General features: G+C 38.8%; 1 protein-coding gene across 14 annotated transcripts in view; it reads right to left on the reverse strand.

Annotated features, from left to right (window-relative positions):
• Window positions 1-2,451: 2,451 nt before the first annotated feature.
• Window positions 2,452-20,939, reverse strand: part of GPATCH2L (G-patch domain containing 2 like) — a 62,882-nt gene continuing 44,394 nt past the window's right edge. For 4 of the 14 annotated variants that reach the window (XM_019920607.2, XM_019920615.3, XM_019920612.2 and 1 more), the window contains exon 9: window positions 2,452-7,294. In XM_019920607.2, coding sequence (XP_019776166.1) covers window positions 7,091-7,294 — 204 coding nt within the window. In that variant the 3' untranslated portion in view covers window positions 2,452-7,090. The other 10 variants (XM_019920590.2, XM_019920603.2, XR_002173346.2 and 7 more) reach the window with 7 other exon arrangements.

A 20,939-nucleotide genomic window follows, 5' to 3' on the forward strand; every position in this document is an offset into this window, starting at 1 on the left:
AAGCCAGCACATCAAGGCGGCATGGCAAAGGAACTCACTAGCACATGGGTATTGATGAAGTAATGGAGGGGAGGGCAGAGGCAGACATTCAGTCTGCATTGGACTGACCTACTGACCACTCTGCCTGAGAGGCTGAGAAAGCAGGAGAAAGATCAGGAGAGCAGGGTCAGAAGAGTCAGAATTCCAGAAAGGAAGCAGTTGTATGGTATCAAGACATAAAAATCAACCTAAGGACTAAATTTTGGCAACCAGAAGTCACTGGTGAACCGAGCAAGAACAATCTTAATAGCGGCGAGCGTAGCGGCCAGGTTCTAGCGTATCGGCTCTCAGCCTCGGCTGCATGTTGGCTGAATGTCTTTGCTTTAAAAAGATTGTCCCACTACCCCATTCTCCTGTGATTGGCTTGTGGTTCAGTCAAGAGAACTAGGGTTTTTAAAAATCTCCCCAGATGATCCTAGTGTGCAGCCAGGGTTAAAAACTACTGCTTCAGTGAATTGAGAATTAATAGACAAAGTACAGGGAAGAACAGTATTTAGTGCTAGTCAAGGGGTTCAAAGGGTTGAGGAAAGGCATTTTTGTCTGAAGGGGAGTCTTTGAATGTGTTTAAATGCAAAGCCATATGTGTCAGGAGTGAGAAGCTGTATTGAGCAAGGCATCTGATTAAGGGAGAGGACCTTGAGTGTAAGAAAAGGGATTTGTTAGGGGGAGGACAGGAATTTCCAAGACAAAGAGGTGAGGAAGGGTGTATGTGAAGGTGTGTAAGCGGAGTTTCCCCATCTAATGCTCTATTATCTGTTAGGGGAGAGGTGAGATTAGCTGCTGGGGTTGAGAGAAGGTGGGGACTGAAAGGGTTTAAAATGGCCAGTTTGCAATAGCTGCTAACAATAGGTGGGAGGTTGAGCAAGATAAATATTTAGAGCAATTCAAATTGTCGCCATGATTTTGGGGTAGCAGATTTTCATGGAGAAATACATGGCCCACTGGGAGGAGCAAGGTGTAGAGTCTATATGTAGTGAAACGGGTTGATTTAAGTCAGTCACCAAGGCTACTTATAAGTTCTCTGATATTTTCTTCCCTTTTTCAGTTAAACATTTGAATGAGGGATCTGCAAGGATCAGAACTCACTTCTAGCGAAAGAAAACATTATTTTCATAATTTACATCTTAAAATTTTTTATATTCCCACACCTTGATAATATCTAGTAACGCTAACATTTTTGGCCAGAGGTACTTTCAAATGGTTTTCAAGACGGAAAAGAAAAATTATGTGGTGCTTTAAAAGACTACAAAAATTGAAAGGAGAGCTAAGCAGTCTATACATGTGTATTAATCATGTTTTATATTTCCAATATATTATGATGTTTTGACATCTTAAAAAAACTTTCTGGATGGGGAAAGATGACCCGTCTCAGGGCTGGCCGGTTCTTAGAGCCGGCAAAGGACTCAGCCTGCAGCATGCTTTTGATGTGCAAACTAACCACGTCTGATGGAGCCACACCTCCTCCACCTGGCCTGCACACCCCAGGACACAGTCATCCCAGGGCCAGGCACCAGGCAACTGGAGCCCACACTGTAGCCCTAAGGCCCTGGAATTATTCACTAGCCATGCCTAAACTGTTCTCCCTGCCCTGCTTTGCCAAGAAAATCCTGATCATGGCTCTGGCCTAAACCTATCACTTGTTCCCGTCTTCTGCCTCCTGACCCAAGCTTGGTGTTTGTCCTGTGGCCCTGCATGGCAAACCGTGCCTCCTGTTTCTAGGGGAACTGTAACATTAGACTTTTCTTTCAATGGCACTGACCTTTCCGCGTCATCAGTCACCTTTATAAATAAAAATCCAGGCACGAAACATGAGCATCTGAGGAAATGATACTAGAGAACTCCTCCGTAGCCACACATATTCCAAGAGAAATTTGGTTCATAGGCTTTAGTAATAAAGTAGGGCCTAGGCCAATTCACACAAATAAAATCTAAAGAAAAAATGACCATAACACCACTTCAAAGCTTTAAGATTAGAGTACTGTCTTCTGAAACACTGAATCGTAAGTCAGACGATGAAAAAATACAACATGTTGTTACTACTGGTTCCCAACCCCTGTGGAATCACTAGTTGAAAATGTAAAACAAAGACAGTAAGGTGTGATTAAGTGGGATCACTGAAAATTGATTTTTACATGCTCTGAAGTACTGAGATTAATTCCCAGCAAAAGATTACCAATAATTCAACAGGTATTTATTACACAATAGCTATGTACTCAGGGTGTTTTTTTCTTCCAATTATTTTCTTCATTTTTGTGAGCCATACTTAAAGACTTCATCATTATGAAAATATATGACATTTTCCCATGAAACTAAGATGTAACGAACAGGTATCATAAAATCACGGATGGCAGTATCTTACACAAATGTTTTACTGTCGGTTATGAAAATCAATGATCACTCACAGACTAAAAATCCATTGTTATACTTTAATCCACTTTTAAAAGGTTGTTTCTATCCATCTAAAAATGGCCTCAATGGCATTTTTCTCCACATCATCCTTTCTCAATATTTCCAGGAGATCTTTCAGGAACTTGAGGGAAAAAGTATGGGAAATAAAGACATTTAACAGTTTCTGCAAAGAACCATATACAAAACATCTCCATACTTATGGAGTAAAGTATAAGAGCACCTCAGAGCTTGGGGGGGACACCAGTATATTAAAACACTTCTTTTTAACTGTGGCAAAGCCTGCGGTTCTTAAACATCATTGTGCATCGTTCTTAAACATCAAGTCCCCTGGAGGGCTGGTAAAAGACCCCTGGGCCTCACCCTCAGAGTTTCTGATTCAGCAGATCTGCGGTGGGCGGAGAATGTATGCATGCTGTTGATCTCGGGGCCCTAGCAGCCCTGCTCTAAGCATCTCCTTCTCTTCCCCTTGCCTTCCCAGTCTGAACCTTGCCAAGATTCCTTTCCTTGGTGAACATCTTCAGGATCTGCCCCATTCTTCAATACTGTGCTTGGAAAATTTTTTTTCCCCCACATTTGACAATTTTACCAAGTGCAGTGCAGGGCAGTGGCAGGAAAACTTCTTCTTTTGGCCGTAAGTTTGTTTTGCTGGGCTTGTTAAAAACCTTCTAATCCACACTCTTCGGCAAGATCACTCAATTTCCTTTGTTTCTTTTCCATGTTGCTATTTCCAGGCATTTGATGTTCATCTGTTTCGTGATCTTGATGTTCATCTGTTTCGTGATCTTAATGAAAGCATGTGTGGGCCACTTGTGTTTAGTGCTAATAGCAGAACCCACCAATTTCCTCACCTTTTTTCCTCTGTGCCAGTTTTCTCATGGGGTAGGAACCCAACCTGATTGCTGTCACTATCAGTAACTACACTAACTGTCACAACTGGAGAGGGAGATAAGGAAATACTGACAAGTAAAATGGGCAGCTGAAACATTAGCAAAGGAAGCAGCTGACAGCAAGAGCAAACCGCTTCTGCCACCCCTCCCACCATCCCATGAACCATGATACAGACTATAAGCTATGCCCCCAACTAGACTGTATCCACTGCTGCTAGAGAAAGCCACTCTGTTCTCATCCCAGCTCAGATAAGGTTCACCAAATATACAGAATGCTGAATACGGCTAATGCTGTATTTTTACACAGCTTAATCCCCAGGAAATACAAAAGCTTGTGGCTCAGAATCGTGGTAGTGAAGCCAAAATAAAGCAAAGGCTTGAAATGAATCAGGCATCCCCAGGAGCCTTTTCCTAGAGCCGAAGTGGAGAACCCATCACACCAGCAATGACAGTGCCACCTAGCTCCTTCCTCACGTGACACTCTGAGACTCGTTCACCTCTAAATGACTCACTGCTATGATAACTCTGCTCCTGTACTTTTAGCATCAGAACTTGCTATGCTGTGATCTAGACTGCATTTCTGGTTCCAAAGTAGAGATATGTCAGATTCACCTATTTGGGATTCACAAGTAGTTTAAATTACCTCTCCTAGGTATTGAGCTTTACTTAGCAAAGGATGCCATAAGCATCACAGATTAAGAAGCTTTATTTCAGCTTTTGGTCATTTTGCTGCCAAAATGGCCTCATTTGCAGCCTGTTTCTATAGCCCAGCAAAACTTTGTCACCTGAAATTTCCAATTGCATTTGATTTCTAAAGAATTCAAGGCTAAATGAGGCCTATTTATCGAGAACACACCACTCAATAAAGATCATACTCTGCCCCTCCAAACTCGGCACCATGTAAACAGCTATTAATTAACTCTTCTGAACAGTTCTTACCAAAAAGCAACACAAGTTTTGATGCAAATGAAGTTGTTCCCTTTAAAATACTGCACCTGAAAAATAATCTCAAATTCCCTTAAACCCGTAAGCAAAACTATCCTTTATGAATGATGCTCATGCAAGTACATAATGTTTTCGCCCATTGTGAAAAAACCCAAGATTAGGATTTAGACAAGCAGACTGGACAGCAAGCTGGGATAAATCAGAATCCTGAAATTAGGAAGAACTGTGGAACTCTGCTTCGGTTATTACTTTTGAGCAGATCAAACACAAGTGAGCTCAATGATTATCCTCAAAAGAAGCCAAGCTATAATTTTTTTTCAACAGATTTCAAAACCCGATTTTGAAATTATACCTTTTGTTGAAAGGTAACAGATTTCTCTTAATTTATGACATTATACACTTTGCCATATAAAAAGGAAATTTAAAATTTAAGATTCAAAATACACTTGATACTAAGAGTATTCCTCTGGAATTGACTCATATAAAAAACAAGCAGAATAAGTCGGTGAATAATTCTGTAAGCATGCTCATGCAGCAGCTTAAAATAAGGAGCACAATTTACAACCCTGTATTGGAAGAATATTTGTGTGCTTAATGGCTATTCTCTTAGGCAATTAATTTTCTCTCCTAGTTATTACAGATATGGCATTTTGGGTTGCTCCCCATTGAAAGTATTCAAAATATGTAGGAAAGCTTGAACAAGAAAGATGATAAACATTCTGTTTATCTGGCATACTGTTTCAAAAATATGAGTCTCAGAGTGACTCAGGTCTATCAATGACAACCCAAAGATTATAACCCAGGGCCAAGAAAGTCTGTAAGTCTGGGATTTTAGTCTTGACTTGATTATGAGATTTGGGGCAAGTCACTAAGACTGTTCTTGACTCTATAAAATGGTAGCAATCACCTACCTTTACATCATAGATGTTTAAAAGGTAAATAAAGTTGTACATGTAAGTGATTTTTAATCACAGGTAGAAAGGAGAATTATTAGGCTACATGTCATGAAGAAAAAGATGCTACCCGAACTACAGAGGTCTTAACAGGCGATGATCACAGGACTGATCTCTGAATGAGCCATGGAGCTTAGTGCAAAGAAAATAAAATTATTATGTTCATGAATTTCTCCCTTAAATCCAACAAATTATGTTAGAAATGTGTGCCTCGGGACACTATTGGGACTAGGTAAGAATGCACATATTACAACAAAAAGATACCTTCATCACTAAAACAACTGAGTAGAACCACTTTATATTCAACAGACATTATGTTTTCTATTCTGCTATGGGTGCAGCCATAGGAAGGGAAGTACACTCACGACTGCACAAGAATCTGGGTGGCTCCCAGGGATGCTGGGCTGGCTTTAGCACTACTCATCATGCCGTAATCTCCACCCACCCCTCCCTCCACCATATTCCTTGTTGTGGACAACTGCCATGTTCTCAGTCTTACATTAAGTACTATGTAAACTTAGCTTCCAGTACCCCTTTCCCACCAGATTCACACCCACACCACTGACAAGGACATTCTGGCGCTACCACTGATAAGGACAACAATTTTTAAAGGAACACGACAGAGCGGCCCACCATTAAATTGTGTGTGAGAAAGGACAACTGCGCTTCAGGGAAAGAAAGGAGGCTCTGTCCTAGCAGGTGCAGGGGTGGGAGTTCCTCTAGAATGTCACAAGAGCGGCGGACACTTGAGAATGGCTTCTGTGTATCTCAGAGTAAAAGCATTCAATTTGTACAAAAAAGGGCCCTTCTGCCAACCAGGTCCCTCAATGAGAGACAATCTTGATAATACTTTTTTAGAAAGGGTGGCTTTTCTTCAGAAGCTCTAGGCAGTCACTTATTCCTCATTTTGACAAAGGAGCATCCAACTTGAGGCATGGCTGTATATATAACTCTTCATGCAGCTGAGCCGTCATAAACATACCAAGTATAAAGGTATGTCAAAAAGACATTTTTCCTCCCCAAAGTATGGCCTCAAAAAGCCATTATTATAATAGAGTATGAATTTCTGCTACAGGTTATTGACCTATAATACTAACAATAAAAGTCTTGTTTAGTACATAAAGGCTTACACCGCAACATGAAGTATTAAGACACAATCCACTATTTTAAGTTTGCTGTACACCTAAAGCACCTTCTTCATGACACCGATCTGTGTGTGTATATATATATAGGTCCTCTTTCAGTAGAACACAGACTTTGGAGATGAGGCAAAGTACAACGCAGCTGCTGGCGATTCCAACAGGACATCTAGAAAAATGGAGTAAGCTTCCAAGGCCCATGCTGCTGGTAGTCTTTTCTGAGGCTCCAAATTGAGTATTTGGTGGATTTATCTTATTGGCACTCTGCTTGAATCAAGACCAGGCTCAAAGGCAAGCCTTATCTCCTGCAAACAATTCCACACACAGATCTTAAATCTGTGTTTAACTTTGTCTGGAACTGGCTGCAAATTTGGAACTTCCTCAAATGGTATTAAAAGCTCTACACAAAAAATATGCAAAAGCAGTTACTAGTTCTTCAAGAAAAAAGACATACCTGCAAAACAGCAACAGCTCTGTAAACAGAGCTGTAGGTAACTGCTGGGACAGCAATAGCAATGTAACAAATAGAGCATAGGATGACCTTTTTTTAAAAAATTGCTGTCCTAATATTTTACAATTAAAAAAAAAGATTTTCACAATATGATTTTCTAAGAGAAAGAGTCCACTTCTTTGAAGAGGAGTCAGTCCTGGTGGCGAAAGGACTGGGAACGTCAATTAAGATATGCAAGACAATATAATACAAAGTCTAATATTTGTTTCAGCAACATCTAGTCGGCTCTTGGTGGGTGAAATTCTGCTGTCTAGCCGTATCCAGGGCTCTTTTCTTGTGGCATTTTAAAAAATGTAGCTGCAGTTGAGTCAGTGGTTTTCTCTGCAGCAGAGGTCCTGACCAACCACTCAGAGTTCGGAGATTTGGGGGCCTGTGATGCTGGTATGGTTGGCTCCACTGCATCCATGTGAACTGGTAAGGGTGTTACAATAAAAGTAAGGAGGAAAAAAGTCAAAAGGAGACAAATTAGAATGAGAGAGATGTCAACACAAAACTTTCTTAATTCTTATACTTTATGTCCTATTAAACCAAGTGGCCACATAAAGTTTCTTTTTTTTTTTAAACCAAAAAATAAAGGCAAGATTTAAGTAAGATAAGTATTGTATTTCTCCACCTCAGAAAATGGGTTTAACTGAACAAATGAATAAATTCAGTAGTACAAATTCATAATGTAGTAATAATCACTTATTAAGCATTTATGTGCCAGGCACTGTACTGTGTAAACAACGTATACTTATAATCTTATTTCTTAATGCAAACTCTTAGAAGTAGGTATCGTCATCTCCATTTCCTGGATCAGAAAACTAAGGCATAGAGAAAGCGGATAATTTGTTCAGGGACACAACTGGGCTGGTTAAGTAGCAAGACTCAAACTCATATACTGGACTCCAAGCCCTCTGCTCTTTCTACAACATCCTATGCCTCCAATATGACGGTGTCACCAATAAATACTGAATAATAAGGCAAATGGTAGAAAAATCACACACCAAGCCCATGGTTTTTCAACAAGCACATTAAGACATTCTGGACAGGATAATCATTGCTTGTGCAGGGCTGTCCTATTTTTTTTAGGACACTTACCATTCTGGACCCTGTCCCTGAATGCCAAAAGCATTCCCCAGTCATTGTGACAACGAAACACTGTCCTCACATCTCCAAATGCCCCCTGAGCAGAGCAGTACAAACCACCATCATACCCCCACTGTTGAAAACAAATATAGACACTAAAATAGAGCAAAATGTTAAAAAGTTTCGCTTTTATCCTGTTACAATAATTCCATTCCTAGGAATATAACCTAGAAAAGTAATTTTCAAATTATGTGTCACAAAATCAATGTAGTGGGTCATGACCAATACTTTTTTTTTCTTAATGAAAAAGATTAGATTATATCATAGTGCACCCAAGGGTTTATTTCAGATTTACAGGTACACCCAACATTCAAACATAAATTTCAGAAAGAAAAAAAAAAAAAAAACCTTGAAAGCTATTAACTCCATGGCACATATACAAGAGTTTTTAGAGGGTAGTGGATTTCAAACATTTTGGAAACTCAACCATAGCAGCAAGAAATACATCTGACATCACCACCCAAATCTCTCTCTCTCTCTCTATTTCTCACACACATGTGCTCATTCACTCCTATTTAAGTGAAAATAAATTTCATAAAACTATAACTACCATTACTAGATGCTCACCAACCATGGTGAAAAAACTGTCCTAGATTCTTGGCTTGTTACCTTTTTGAGGAGTCCTATCCAAAGAAGAGGAATTAGACTATGGAAACTGTACAATCTGCTTCTCTGGATACATTTCCTTCAGAAAATGAGAACTTTCTTTGTGATCTCATGGACACAGCAGTTACAGAGAAACCCTGCTCCTTAGAAATTGCAAGGGCCCCTTCTCCAAGAACTGGGTCTTGGTGCTCCAGCCGGGTGTCAGGCCTGAGCCTCTGAGGTGGGAGAGCTGAGATCAGGACAATGGTCCACCAGAGACCTCCCGGCCACTTGTAATATCAATCGGTGAGAGCTCTCCCAGAGATCTCCGTCTCAACTCTAAGAACCAGCTCCACTCAACGACCAGCAAGCTCCAGTGCTGGATACCCCATGCCAAACAACTAGCAAGACAGGAACACAACCCCACCCATTAGCAGTGAGGCTGCCTAAAATCATAATAAGGTCACAAACACACGACCAGACATGGTCCTGCCCACCAGAAAGACAAGATCCAGCCTCATCCATCAGAACACAGGCACCAGTCCCCTCCAGCAGGAAGCCTACACATCCCACGGAGCCAACATTACCCACTGGCGGCAGACACCAAAAACAATGGAAAATACAAACCTGCAGACTGTGAAGAGAAGACCCAAAAAACTCAGTAAGTTAAGCAAAATGAGAAGACAGAGAAATACACAGCAGATGAAGAAGCAAGGTAAAACCCACCAGACCAAACAAATGAAGAGGAAATAGGCAGTCTACCTCAAAAAGAATTCAGAGTAATGACAGTAAAGATGATAGAAAATCCTGGAAACAGAATGGAGAAAATAAAAGAAATGTTTAACAAGAACCTAGAAGAACTAAAGAGCAAACAAACAATGATAAACAACACAATAAATGAAATTAAAAATTCTCTAGAAGAAATCAATAGCAGAATAACTGAGGCCAAAGAACAGATAGTGACCTGGAAGATAAAATAGTGGAAATAACTACCACAGAGGAGAATAAAGAAAAAAGAATGAAAAGAATTGAGGACAGTCTCAGAGACCTCTGGGACAACATTAAATGCACCAACATTTGAATTATAGGGGGTCCCAGAAGAAGAGAAAAAGAAAGGGAGAAAATACTTGAAAAGATTATAGTTGAAAACTTCTCTAATATGGGAAAGGAAATAGTCAATCAAGTCCAGGAAGTGCAGAGAGTCCCATACAGGATAAATCCAAGGAGAAACATGCCAAGACACATATAAATCAAACTATCAAGAATTAAATACAAAGAAAAAATATTAAAAGCAGCAAGGGAAAAGCAACAAATAACATATAAGGGAATCCCCATAAGGTTAACAGCTGATCATTCAGCAGAAACTCTGCAAGGCAGAAGGGTGTGGTAGGACATATTTAAAGTGATGAAAGGGAAAAAACCTACAACCAAGATTACTCTACCCAGAAAGGATCTCATTCAGATTCGATGGAGAAATTAAAACCTTTACAGACATGCAGAAGCTAAGAGAATTCAGCACCACCAAACCAGCTCTACAACAAATGCTAAAGGAACTTCTCTAGGCAGGAAACACAAGAGAATGGAAAAACTTACAATAACAAACCCAAAACAATTCAGAAAATGGTAACAGGAACATACATATCGATAATTACTTTAAATGTAAATGGATTAAATGTTCCAACTAAAAGACAAAGACTTGCTGAATGGATACAAAAACAAGACCCATATATACGCTGTCTACAAGAAACCCACTTCAGACCTAGGGACACATACAGACTGAAAATGAGAGGATGCAAAAAGATATTCCATGCAAATGGAAATCAAAAGAAAGCTAGGGGGCTTCCCTGGTGGCGCAGGGGCTGAGAGTCCGCCTGTCGATGCAGGGGACACAGGTTCGTGCCCCGGTCTGAGAAGATCCCACATGCCGCGGAGTGGCTGAGCCCATGAGCCATGGCCGCTGAGCCTATGTGTCCGGAGCCTGTGCTCCACAGCCGGAGAGGCCACAACAGTGAGAGGCCTGTGTACCGCAAAAAAAACAAAACAAAACAAAAACCAAAAAAACAAACAAAAAAAAGAAAGCTAGAGTAGCAATTCTCATATCAGACAAACTAGAGTTTAAAATAAAGACTATTACAAGAGACAAAGAAGAACACTACATAATGATCAAGGAATCAATCCAAGAAGAAGATATAAAAATTGTAAATATTTACGCACCCAACATAGGAGCACCTCAATACATAAGGCAAATGCTAACAGCCATAAAAGGGGAAAGCAACAGTAACACAATCACAGTAGGGGACTTTAACACCCCACTTTCATGAACGGGCAGATCATCCAAAATGAAAATAAATAATTAAACACAAGCTATAAATGACACATTAAACAAGATGGACTTAATTGATATTTATAGGACGTTCCATCCAAAAACAGAATACACTTTCTTCTCAAGTGCTCATGGAACATTCTCCAGGATAGATCATATCTTGGGTCACAAATCAAGCCTTGGTAAATTTAAGAAAACTGAAATCGTATCAAGTATCTTTTCTGACCACAATGCTATGAGACTAGATATCAATTACAGGAAAAAAACTTTAAAAATGCAAACACAAGGAGGCTAAACAATACGCTACTAAATAACCAAGAGATGACTAAAGAAATCAAAGAGGAAATCAAAAAAACTTAGAAACAAATAACAATGAAAACACGACAACCCAAAACCTATGGGATGCAGCAAAAGCAGTTCTAAGAGAGAAGTTTATAGCAATACAATCCTACATCAAGAAACAAGAAACATCTCAAATAAACAACCTAACCTTACACCTAAAGCAAATAGAGAAAGAAGAACAAAAAAACCCCAAAGTTAGCAGAAGGAAAGAAATCATAAAGATCAGTTCAGAAATAAATGAAAAAGAAATGAAGGAAACGATAGCAAAGATCAATAAAACTAAAAGCTGGTTCTTTGAGAAGATAAAATTGATAAACCATTAGCCAGATTCATGAAGAAAAAAAGGGAGAAGACTCAAATCAACAGAATTAGAAATGAAAAAGAAGTAACAACTGACACTGCAGAAATACAAAAGATCATGAGAGATTACTGCAAGCAACTCTATGACAAAAAAATGGACAACCTGGAAGAAATGGACAAATTCTTAGAAAAGCACAATTTCCAAGGCTGAACCAGGAAGAAACAGAAACTATAAACAGACCAATCACAAGCACTGAAATTGAAACTGTGATTAAAAATCTTCCAACAAAAAAAGTCCCAGGACCAGATGGCTTCACAGGCGAATTCTATCAAACATTTAGAGAATAGCTAACACCTATCCTTCTCAAACTCTTCCAAAATATAGCAGAGGGAGGAACACTCCCAAACTCATTCTACGAGGCCACCATCACCTTGAGACCAAAACCAGACAAAGATGTCACAAAAAAAGAAAACTACAGGCCGCTAACACTGATGAACATAGATGTAAAAATCCTCAACAAAATACTGGCAAACAGAATCCAACAACACATTAAAAGGATCATACACCATGATCAAGTGGTGTTTATCCCAGGAATGCAAGGATTCTTCAATATACGCAAATCAATCAATGTGATAAACCATATTAACAAGGTGAAGCATAAAAACTATATGATCATCTCAATAGATGCAGAAAAAGCTTTTGACAAAATTCAACACCAATTTATGATAAAAACCCTGCAGAAAGTAGGCATAGAGGGAACTTACCTCAACACAATGAAGGGCATATATGACAAACCCACAGCCAACATCGTTTTTAATGGTGAAAAACTGAAACCATTTCCACAAGATCAGGAACAAGACAAGGTTGCCCATTCTCACCACTATTATTCAACATAGTTTTGGAAGTTTTAGCCCTAGCAATCAGAGAAGAAAAAGAAATAAAAGGAATTCAAATCGGAAAAGAAAAAGTAAAACTGTCACTGCTTGCAGATGACATGATACTACACATAGAGAATCCTAAAGATGCTACCAGAAAACTACTAGAGCCAATCAATGAATTTGGTAAAGTAGCAGGATACAAAATTAATGCACAGAAATCTCTTGCATTCCTATACACTAATTATGAAAAATCTGAAAAAGAAATTAAGGAAACACTCCCATTTACCACTGCAACAAAAAGAATAAAATACCTAGGAATAAACCTACCTAAGGAGGCAAAAGACCTGTATGCAGATAACTGTAAGACACTGATGAAAGAAATTAAAGATGATACAAACAGATGGTGAGATATACCATGTTCTTGGATTGGAAGAATCAACACTGTGAAAATGACAACACGACCCAAAGCAATCTACAGATTCAATGCAATTCCTATCAAATTACCAATGGCATTTTTCACAGAACTAGAACAAGAGTTTTTACAGTTTGTATGGAAAGACAAAAGACCCCTAATAGCCAAAACAATCTTGAGAACGAAAAACGGAGCTGGAGGAATCAGGCTCCCTGACTGGAGACTATATTACAAAGCTACAGTAATCAAGACAGTATGGTACTGGCACAAAAACAGAAATATAGATCAATGGGACAGGATAGAAAGCCCAGAGATAAACCCACACACATAGGGTAACCTTATCTTTGACAAAGGAGGCAAGAATATACAAGGGAGAAAAGACAGCCTCTTCAATAAGTGGTGTTGGGAAAACTGGACGGCTACATGTAAAAGAATGAAATTAGAACACTTCCTAACACCATACACAAAAGTAAAACAAAAATGGATTAAAGACCTAAATGTAAGGCCAGAAACTATCAAACTCTTAGAGGAAAACATAGGCAGAACACTATGACATAAATCACAGCAAGATCCTTCTTGACCCACCTCCTACAATAATGGAAATAAAATCAAAAATAAACAAATGGGACCTAATGCAACTTAAAAATCTTTGCACAGCCAAGGAAACCATAAAGAAGACAAAAAGACAACCCTCAGAATGGGAGAAGATATTTGCAAATGAAGCAACTGACAAAGGATTAATCTCCTAAATATACAAGCAGCTCATGCAGCTCAATATCAAAAAAAAAAAAACAAACAATCCAAAAATGGGCAGTAGACCAAAACAGACATTTCTCCAAAGAAGATATACAGATTGCCAACAAACACATGAAAGGATGCTCAAGATCATTAATCATTAGAGAAATGTAAATCAAAACTACAATGAGGTATCATCTCACACCAGTCAGAATGGCCATCATCAAAAAGTCTTCAAATAATAAATGTTGGAGAGGGTGTCAAGAAAAGGGAACCCTCTTTCACTGTTGGTCGGAATGTAAATTGATACAGCCACTATGGAGAACAGTATGGAGGTTAAAAAACTAAAAATAGAACTACCATACGACACAGCAATCCCACTACTGGGCATATACCCGGAGAAAACCGTAATTCAAAAGGAGTCAGGGGCTTCCCTGGCGGCACAGTGGTTGAGAGTCCGCCTGCCGATGCAGGGGACGCGGGTTTGTGCCCCGGTCCGGGAGGATCCCACATGCCGTGGAGCGGCTGGGCCTGTGAGCCATGGTCGCTGAGCCTGCACGTCCGAGCCTGTGCTCCGCAACGGGAGAGGCCACAACAGTGAGAGGCCTGCGTACCGCAAAAAAAAAAAAGAGTCATGTACCACAATGTTCATTGCAGCACTATTTACAATAGCCAGGACATGGAAGCAACCTAAGTGTCCATTGACAGATGCATGGATAAAGAAGATGTGGCACATATATACAATGGAATATTACTCAGCCATAAAAAGAAACGAAATTGAGTTATTTGTAGTGAAGGCGGATGGACCTAGAGTCTGCAGACTCTAAGTCAGAAAGAGAAAAACAAATACCGTATGCTAAAAAAAAAAAAAAGGTTTTTAAGAACCTAGGGGCAGGACAGGAATAAAGACGCAGACGTAGAGAATGGACTTGAAGACATGGGGAAGGGGAAGGGGAAGCTGGGACGAAGTGAGAGAGTGGCACGGACACATATACACCACCAAAAGTAAAATAGATAGCTAGTGGGAAGCAGCTGCATAGCACAGGGAGATCAGCTTGGTGCTTTGTGACCACCTAGAGGGGTGGGATAGGGAGGGTAGGAAGGAGATGCAAGAGGGAGGGGATATATGGATATATGGATACGTATAGCTAGCTGATTCACTTTGTGATACAGCAGAAACTAACACACCACTGTAAAGCAATTATACTCCAATAAAGATGTTAAAAAAACCAAACCAAAACAAAAAAACTCTGTCCTAGAAAAACTTTGTTTTGCTACATATTTTTTATTATGGTAAAATATATATAAAATGTACCATTCTAATAATTTCTAAGCATACTGTTCAGTAGCATTTAGTATATTCACATTGTTGCACAACCATTACCACCATCCATGTCCAGAACTTTCTCATCATCCCAAATGGAAACTGTCTACCCATTAAACAATAACTCCACATTCTCTTCCTCCTGCAGCCCCCGGCAACCAGCATTCTAGTCTCTGTTTCTACAAATTGGATTGTTTTAGGTACCTCTTATAAGTGGAATCATACAGTATTCATCCTTTTGTGTTTGGCTTATTTCACTTAACATGTTGCCTTCATCCATGTTGTAACATTCATAATTTCATTCTTATAATGAAGGCTTTCAGACTGAGTAATAACCTACTGAATGTATATACCACATTTTATTTATCCATTCATCCAGTGATGAACATTTGGGTTGTTTCTACTTTTTGGCTACTGTCAATAATGCTGCTATGAACATGGGTGTACAAATATCTATTTGAATCTTTGCTTTCAATTCTTTTGGGTATACATCCAGAAGCAGAACTACCATGGATCACATGGTAGTTTTATGTTTAAATTTTTGAGGAACTACCGTATCTTTTTCCACAGTGGCTGCATTATTTTACATTCCCACCAGCAATGCACAAGGTTTCCAATTTCTCCACATCCTTCAAACAACAACTTTTTTTCTTTTTTTTTGATATAGCTATCCTAAGAACTGTGAAATGGCCAAGAGAAACTTTTGCATATGTTCACCTGAAGAATGGTGCAGTACTTTTCACAATAGCGTAAAACAGCATAAGAATATGACTGAAATGTTCATCAAGAACAGTTAATTGTATTATATCTGTCAACTGATAAAATGGAATACCATACATATGGCAGTAAGAAAATGAATGGATTCTGGTAGGATAAGACCTGAATGAATCTCAAGAACATAAATGGGTGAAACTTGTAACTTATAAAATACAACATTCCATTACACAAGGTTCAAAAACATGCAAAACTAGACAATATACTGCTTAGAGATACATATGTCTGTCAAAACTAGTTGAAAAAAACAAAGAATGACAAATGATTAACCAAAAATATATATCAGGATAATGGTTACCTCTGAGGAGAGTGGGAAGAAAAATTTAAAGGTGATGTTCCTTTTCTTAAAGTGGATGGTGGGTATATGGATAGTTGCTGTATTGGTTTTCTTTATATCTTATACATTTTCTATAAATGTTCTTTTGTGGCCATTCAATATTTATTTTAAAAAACATTTTTAACTTTAGAAAACATTTAAACTTAATTAAAAGGCACAGTAGGCAATAAGAGTCTGCCCTATGACTCCTGAGACAAGGGCCAACCTGAAATGGAACTACTACTGAATCCAATCACAGGATTAGAATAATATTGAGAATAACTGTTTCATCTTTAAGATTCTATTCATTTATTCATACAACAAATATCTAGAGACTGTTCTATGTGTGGAGCATTATTTTTTAGATGCAGTGGGGTACAGAAGTGAGCAAGACAGGTAAAAATTCCTGCCCTTGTGAATGCATCGCTAGCATTGCTGGCCTGGTATTTGAAATCTTATGTAACTAATTAACAGGTTAACTGTTGGGTACCCTTCTAAGGACACATATCCTATCCCAGGGTGAAGAAGGTCAGAAATGGCTCTTGGATGGCCAAAACAGTCAGGGCTCGTGGGAATTCCCTGCCGGTCCAGTGGTTAGGACTCCGCGCCTCCACTGCAGAGGGCACGGATTCAATCCCTGGTCAGGGAAGTAAGATCCCGCCAAAAAAAAAAAAAAAAGTCAGGGCTCTTAACAGAATATCTTATTATCCCAATTCTCCTTCACCTACAGCCATGTGTTTACTTTTTTTTTTTTAATTTTTTAAATTTTTTTGCGGTATGCGGGCCTCACTGCTGCGGCCCCTCCCGCCGCAGAGCACAGGCTCCGGACGCGCAGGCTCAGCGGCCATGGCTCACGGGTCCAGCCGCCCCGCGGCATGTGGGATCCTCTCGGACCGGGCACGAACCCGCGTCCTCCACATCGGCAGGCAGACTCTCAACCACTGCGCCACCAGGGAAGCCCCATGTGTTTACTTTATGAAAGAATGGGATTTGCCCACCCAAAGCTCTGATTTGCCATTCTAATGAAGAAAATCATCTCAAGGAAAAGAAGTCATGTTTTCATCTGAGTTCCTTATGTTTCTTATAATTACTTAAGTCTCTCAAATTTTAGAGAAAATAACCCTTTTTTCTCTTCCAGTTACAATCTTTAAGAAAATATATGACAGCTGGTACACTTCAGCATGAGGGAGACATTGGTGGGCATTCCCTGTTCTGGTGTATCGACCTGAAAAGCAGGTTAACACAGTTACTCACTAGGATCCAGGGGTGGATCTGTACACCAGGCACCTGCATGTTATAAAGCCATAGAGGGAAGGGGAGTGGAGATAAAATGAAGAAAATAGAGGTGCTACACTTTCAAGATGGATCTACCTAATGACCCTATGAAAAGGTCCTTTTCCCTGGCCTTTGTTAATATTAGTACGAAAAAGACAGGAAGGCATGTTATTCCCTTTTGCTCTTCACCTTTCTAGCCTTATTAATATCTTTAAATGCAGGCAACTTAAAACTTTCCACTAGTGGGGGAGGGGAAAAGGGAAAAGATTTGTGGCTGCATGTTTAAGAAAGAAGCTGAATTCATCACAGTGACAGGAGAGTGTTGGCAGAGATCTGAGCTATTTATTCTTTTAGGAAAATCCTATAAAGAATGACACAAGGAAGCCTCTATCTGCAGTCTTGTTCATCACACTGGTGAGGAGTCCGATAACAGATGTATGCAGGAGCATGATTTAATGGCAGGAGCTGGCCCCTGATGTGTATTAATACAGCGGCAAAGCGGAACGCACCTCTCTTCATCACTCATTTCTATAAAAGAGGTGGAATCCGAGATGGCCCGACGTTAGGCAGAGCAACCCCATTTGTTCTACTGACTGATGGCGTGGGCTTGGGCTATGTCCTTCACCTCCATGGGGCACTCAGGTTGTGGATAGAAAACAAAAAAAATGTTCAGTGAAGCAGGCCTGAGTCAACAAGTGAGAGGAGTTGGGCTCAGTAGGGGAAATGCTGAATGCTCAAGTCTTGTTTAATACCTCCCAGTACATTTCCTGATTTGAATATGGAATAAGGATTATAAACTTCTCAACAGCTCTTCTCTTATAAACAACTAAAAGCTAAAAATAGAGCTAGATATTAAGGGGGAAAAAAAGAACAAAAAGATAAAGACTGTGTTTTATTGCTTCCAATTCCACAGACTGGATGAGGATCTGGGTTTTGACATGGAGTCATGGTTTGGAACCAATTCTGTCCTATACAAGACCAAATACCTGCAGTGTTTAAGAGGGCAGCTCAAGAGTCATAGGGAAATTGGTCTGATCTTGGCTCTACAATTTATTAACCATATAACCTCAGTGAGTGATTTAACCTCTCTAAGCCTTAATTTTCCCATGTGTAAACTGGGAATAAAAACAGCATCTGCCTTATAAAGTTGTTGCAAAGGTTAAGTGAAATAATTCATGTAAAATGTTCAGCTCAGAGCACGGCCATGTGAAAATCCCTAAGAAAAACTTACTACAATCATCAGACCCATGGTTAAGAATGTTCAGTATGAACCACTGCCAAGCAACCATTCCAAACAGAAGCTCAAACAGGTCAATTTCAGAGTATGTTGAAACTTACTAAGTAAAGTTAGAGAAATAAGAGTTCCTATCTGTCTGAGGTCTACTCTTTACTCAGGCATCAATTACTCTGATCTATATAATATATAGTATTTTCTGAAGAAAATAAAATAATTTATGATATGCTCAATTCCCTCAGAGTGAATTCACCATCATCAAGAAAATAACCATAGGTATTTCTGATAGGTCCTACAAGCAGATATGCCCTTTTTAACCAGAGCAATTCACCCCAAAATGTATTGAAATACACAAAGTATTATTTCCTATGATTAATAATTACATTTAATTATCTTCTCTTAACTTCAAAGAAAAATATCTATAGACATCCAGTATTCTTGCTGATATAAATACGTAATTATTCCCCTTTTTTCATTTAAGGATAACATACCTGTATGTATGTAAATGTGCAGCTCAGTGAATCTTTACATGTATACACACTCATGTAATCCCCACCTAGTTCTTGATATAAAGTATTTCCAGCATCCCAGAAGACTTTTTTATGTCCTCCTCTGGTCACTACCTCCCACTGAAGATAACCATTATTTTGGTTTCTATGAACCAGTTTTGCCTAGAAAACCTTAAGTTTTAACTTGAAAACTTAATTAGAAATTTCTTGAACGGTAGAATATTAGCACTCTATTAGACATTAAAACAGTGATAATGTATTGTGCTGTATACCAAACATGAAAGTAAATAAATCCATATGGCTCCTTCGCTATTGACTAAACTGCCACCCTACCAGGATTTTCATTACCACACACCTAATTTCCTGTCTGTGCTAAAGCAAAAGTACAGATGACTAAAGACTGTTGATAGTGGAATATAGGGATTCAAACTCAAGAAAGCTGTAAGACACAGTGGAAAAGCACAGACTTCAGGGTCAGAGATGAAAAGGTATATAAAACATATAATTCAGTGCCTGACACACAGTAGGTGGTCAATAAAGGATAACTACATATATAATTACTGGCTCTTGGGCTGGACAGAGATGCTGTAGCCACAGGTTTCCGTTTCCTCTTGATGTCACGTGAACATGGCGGTCCTAGGTGTATGTTTGCCTGTCTGCAGATATGAGAAAGAAAAAATACTGTTTTAACTTCGTAATTCTTATTGTAAGAGAATATGTTCAGCCCAGATGAAACCCCTGACCCATTATAGACACAGACTAACAAAATGGGCACCATCCTTTGCCATCAAGTGTCAGTACAAGTTTATTCAGAATTAATCATAACTTATTCTTTATATACTATATATACCCACTGTAAACTTATCTGAATTCATGATTAATTTCAATAAGTATGTATTTCATTACATGCTCTTTTTTGTACAATTATTTTTCATAAAAACTATAACCGAAATTGTTCTAAACTCACTAATGAAATACCTATTCCCAACTGGTAATATATTGAAAAGTTTAACATTACATGAACACAGGTATTTGCACAGAATTTTAATAGGAAGTTTAACCCTTCTATCACTATAAATCTGGATTTTTAATAGTGTCTATATTACATAATAAGTAAGTTTAGTTTCTGTGATTTTTAAAAACATGTGGCAAAAATATGTTCCCTCAATTGAATATTCAGCTTATTTAAAAAAAAAAGAAAGGGGGGACTTCCCTGGCGGTCCAGTGGTTAAGACTCTGTGCTTCCACTGCAGGGGGTGTGCGTTTGATCCCTGGTCAGGGAACTAAGGTCTCACATGCCACACGTCGCGGCCAGAAGAAAAACAAAGAGTGAGAGCTTCAAAGCTAGAAAAGCAAAAGATTCTCTGAAAGGCAATGGACTTAACAATGAAATAGCTGGTAAACTATTTTTTTTAATTTTTATTTTTATATTGGAGTATAGTTGATTTACAATATTGTGTTAGTTTCAGGTGTACAGCAAAGTGATTCAGTTAAACATATACATATATCCATTCTTTTTCAGATTCTTTTCCTATACAGGTTATTACAGAATACTGAGTAGAGTTCCCTGTGATATACAGTAGGTTCCTGTTGATTATCTATTTTATATATAATAGTGTATATATGTTAATCCCAAACTCCTAATTTATCCCTCCCACAACCTTTCCCATTCAGTAACCATAAGTTTGCTTTCTACGTGTTTCTGTTTTGTAAGTAAGTTCATTTGTATAGCTTTTTAGATTCCACACAAAAGTGATGTCGTATGGTATTTGTCTTTGTCTGACTTACTTCACTTAGTATGATAATCTCTAGGTCCATCCATGTTGCTGTAAACGGCATTATTTCATTCCTTTTTATGGCTGAGTAATATTCCACTGTATATACGTACCACATCTTCTTTAACTATTCTTCTGTCAATGG

This window comes from Tursiops truncatus, chromosome 2 (assembly GCF_011762595.2).
Source record: "Tursiops truncatus isolate mTurTru1 chromosome 2, mTurTru1.mat.Y, whole genome shotgun sequence".
In the NCBI taxonomy this organism is placed as follows: domain Eukaryota; kingdom Metazoa; phylum Chordata; class Mammalia; order Artiodactyla; family Delphinidae; genus Tursiops; species Tursiops truncatus.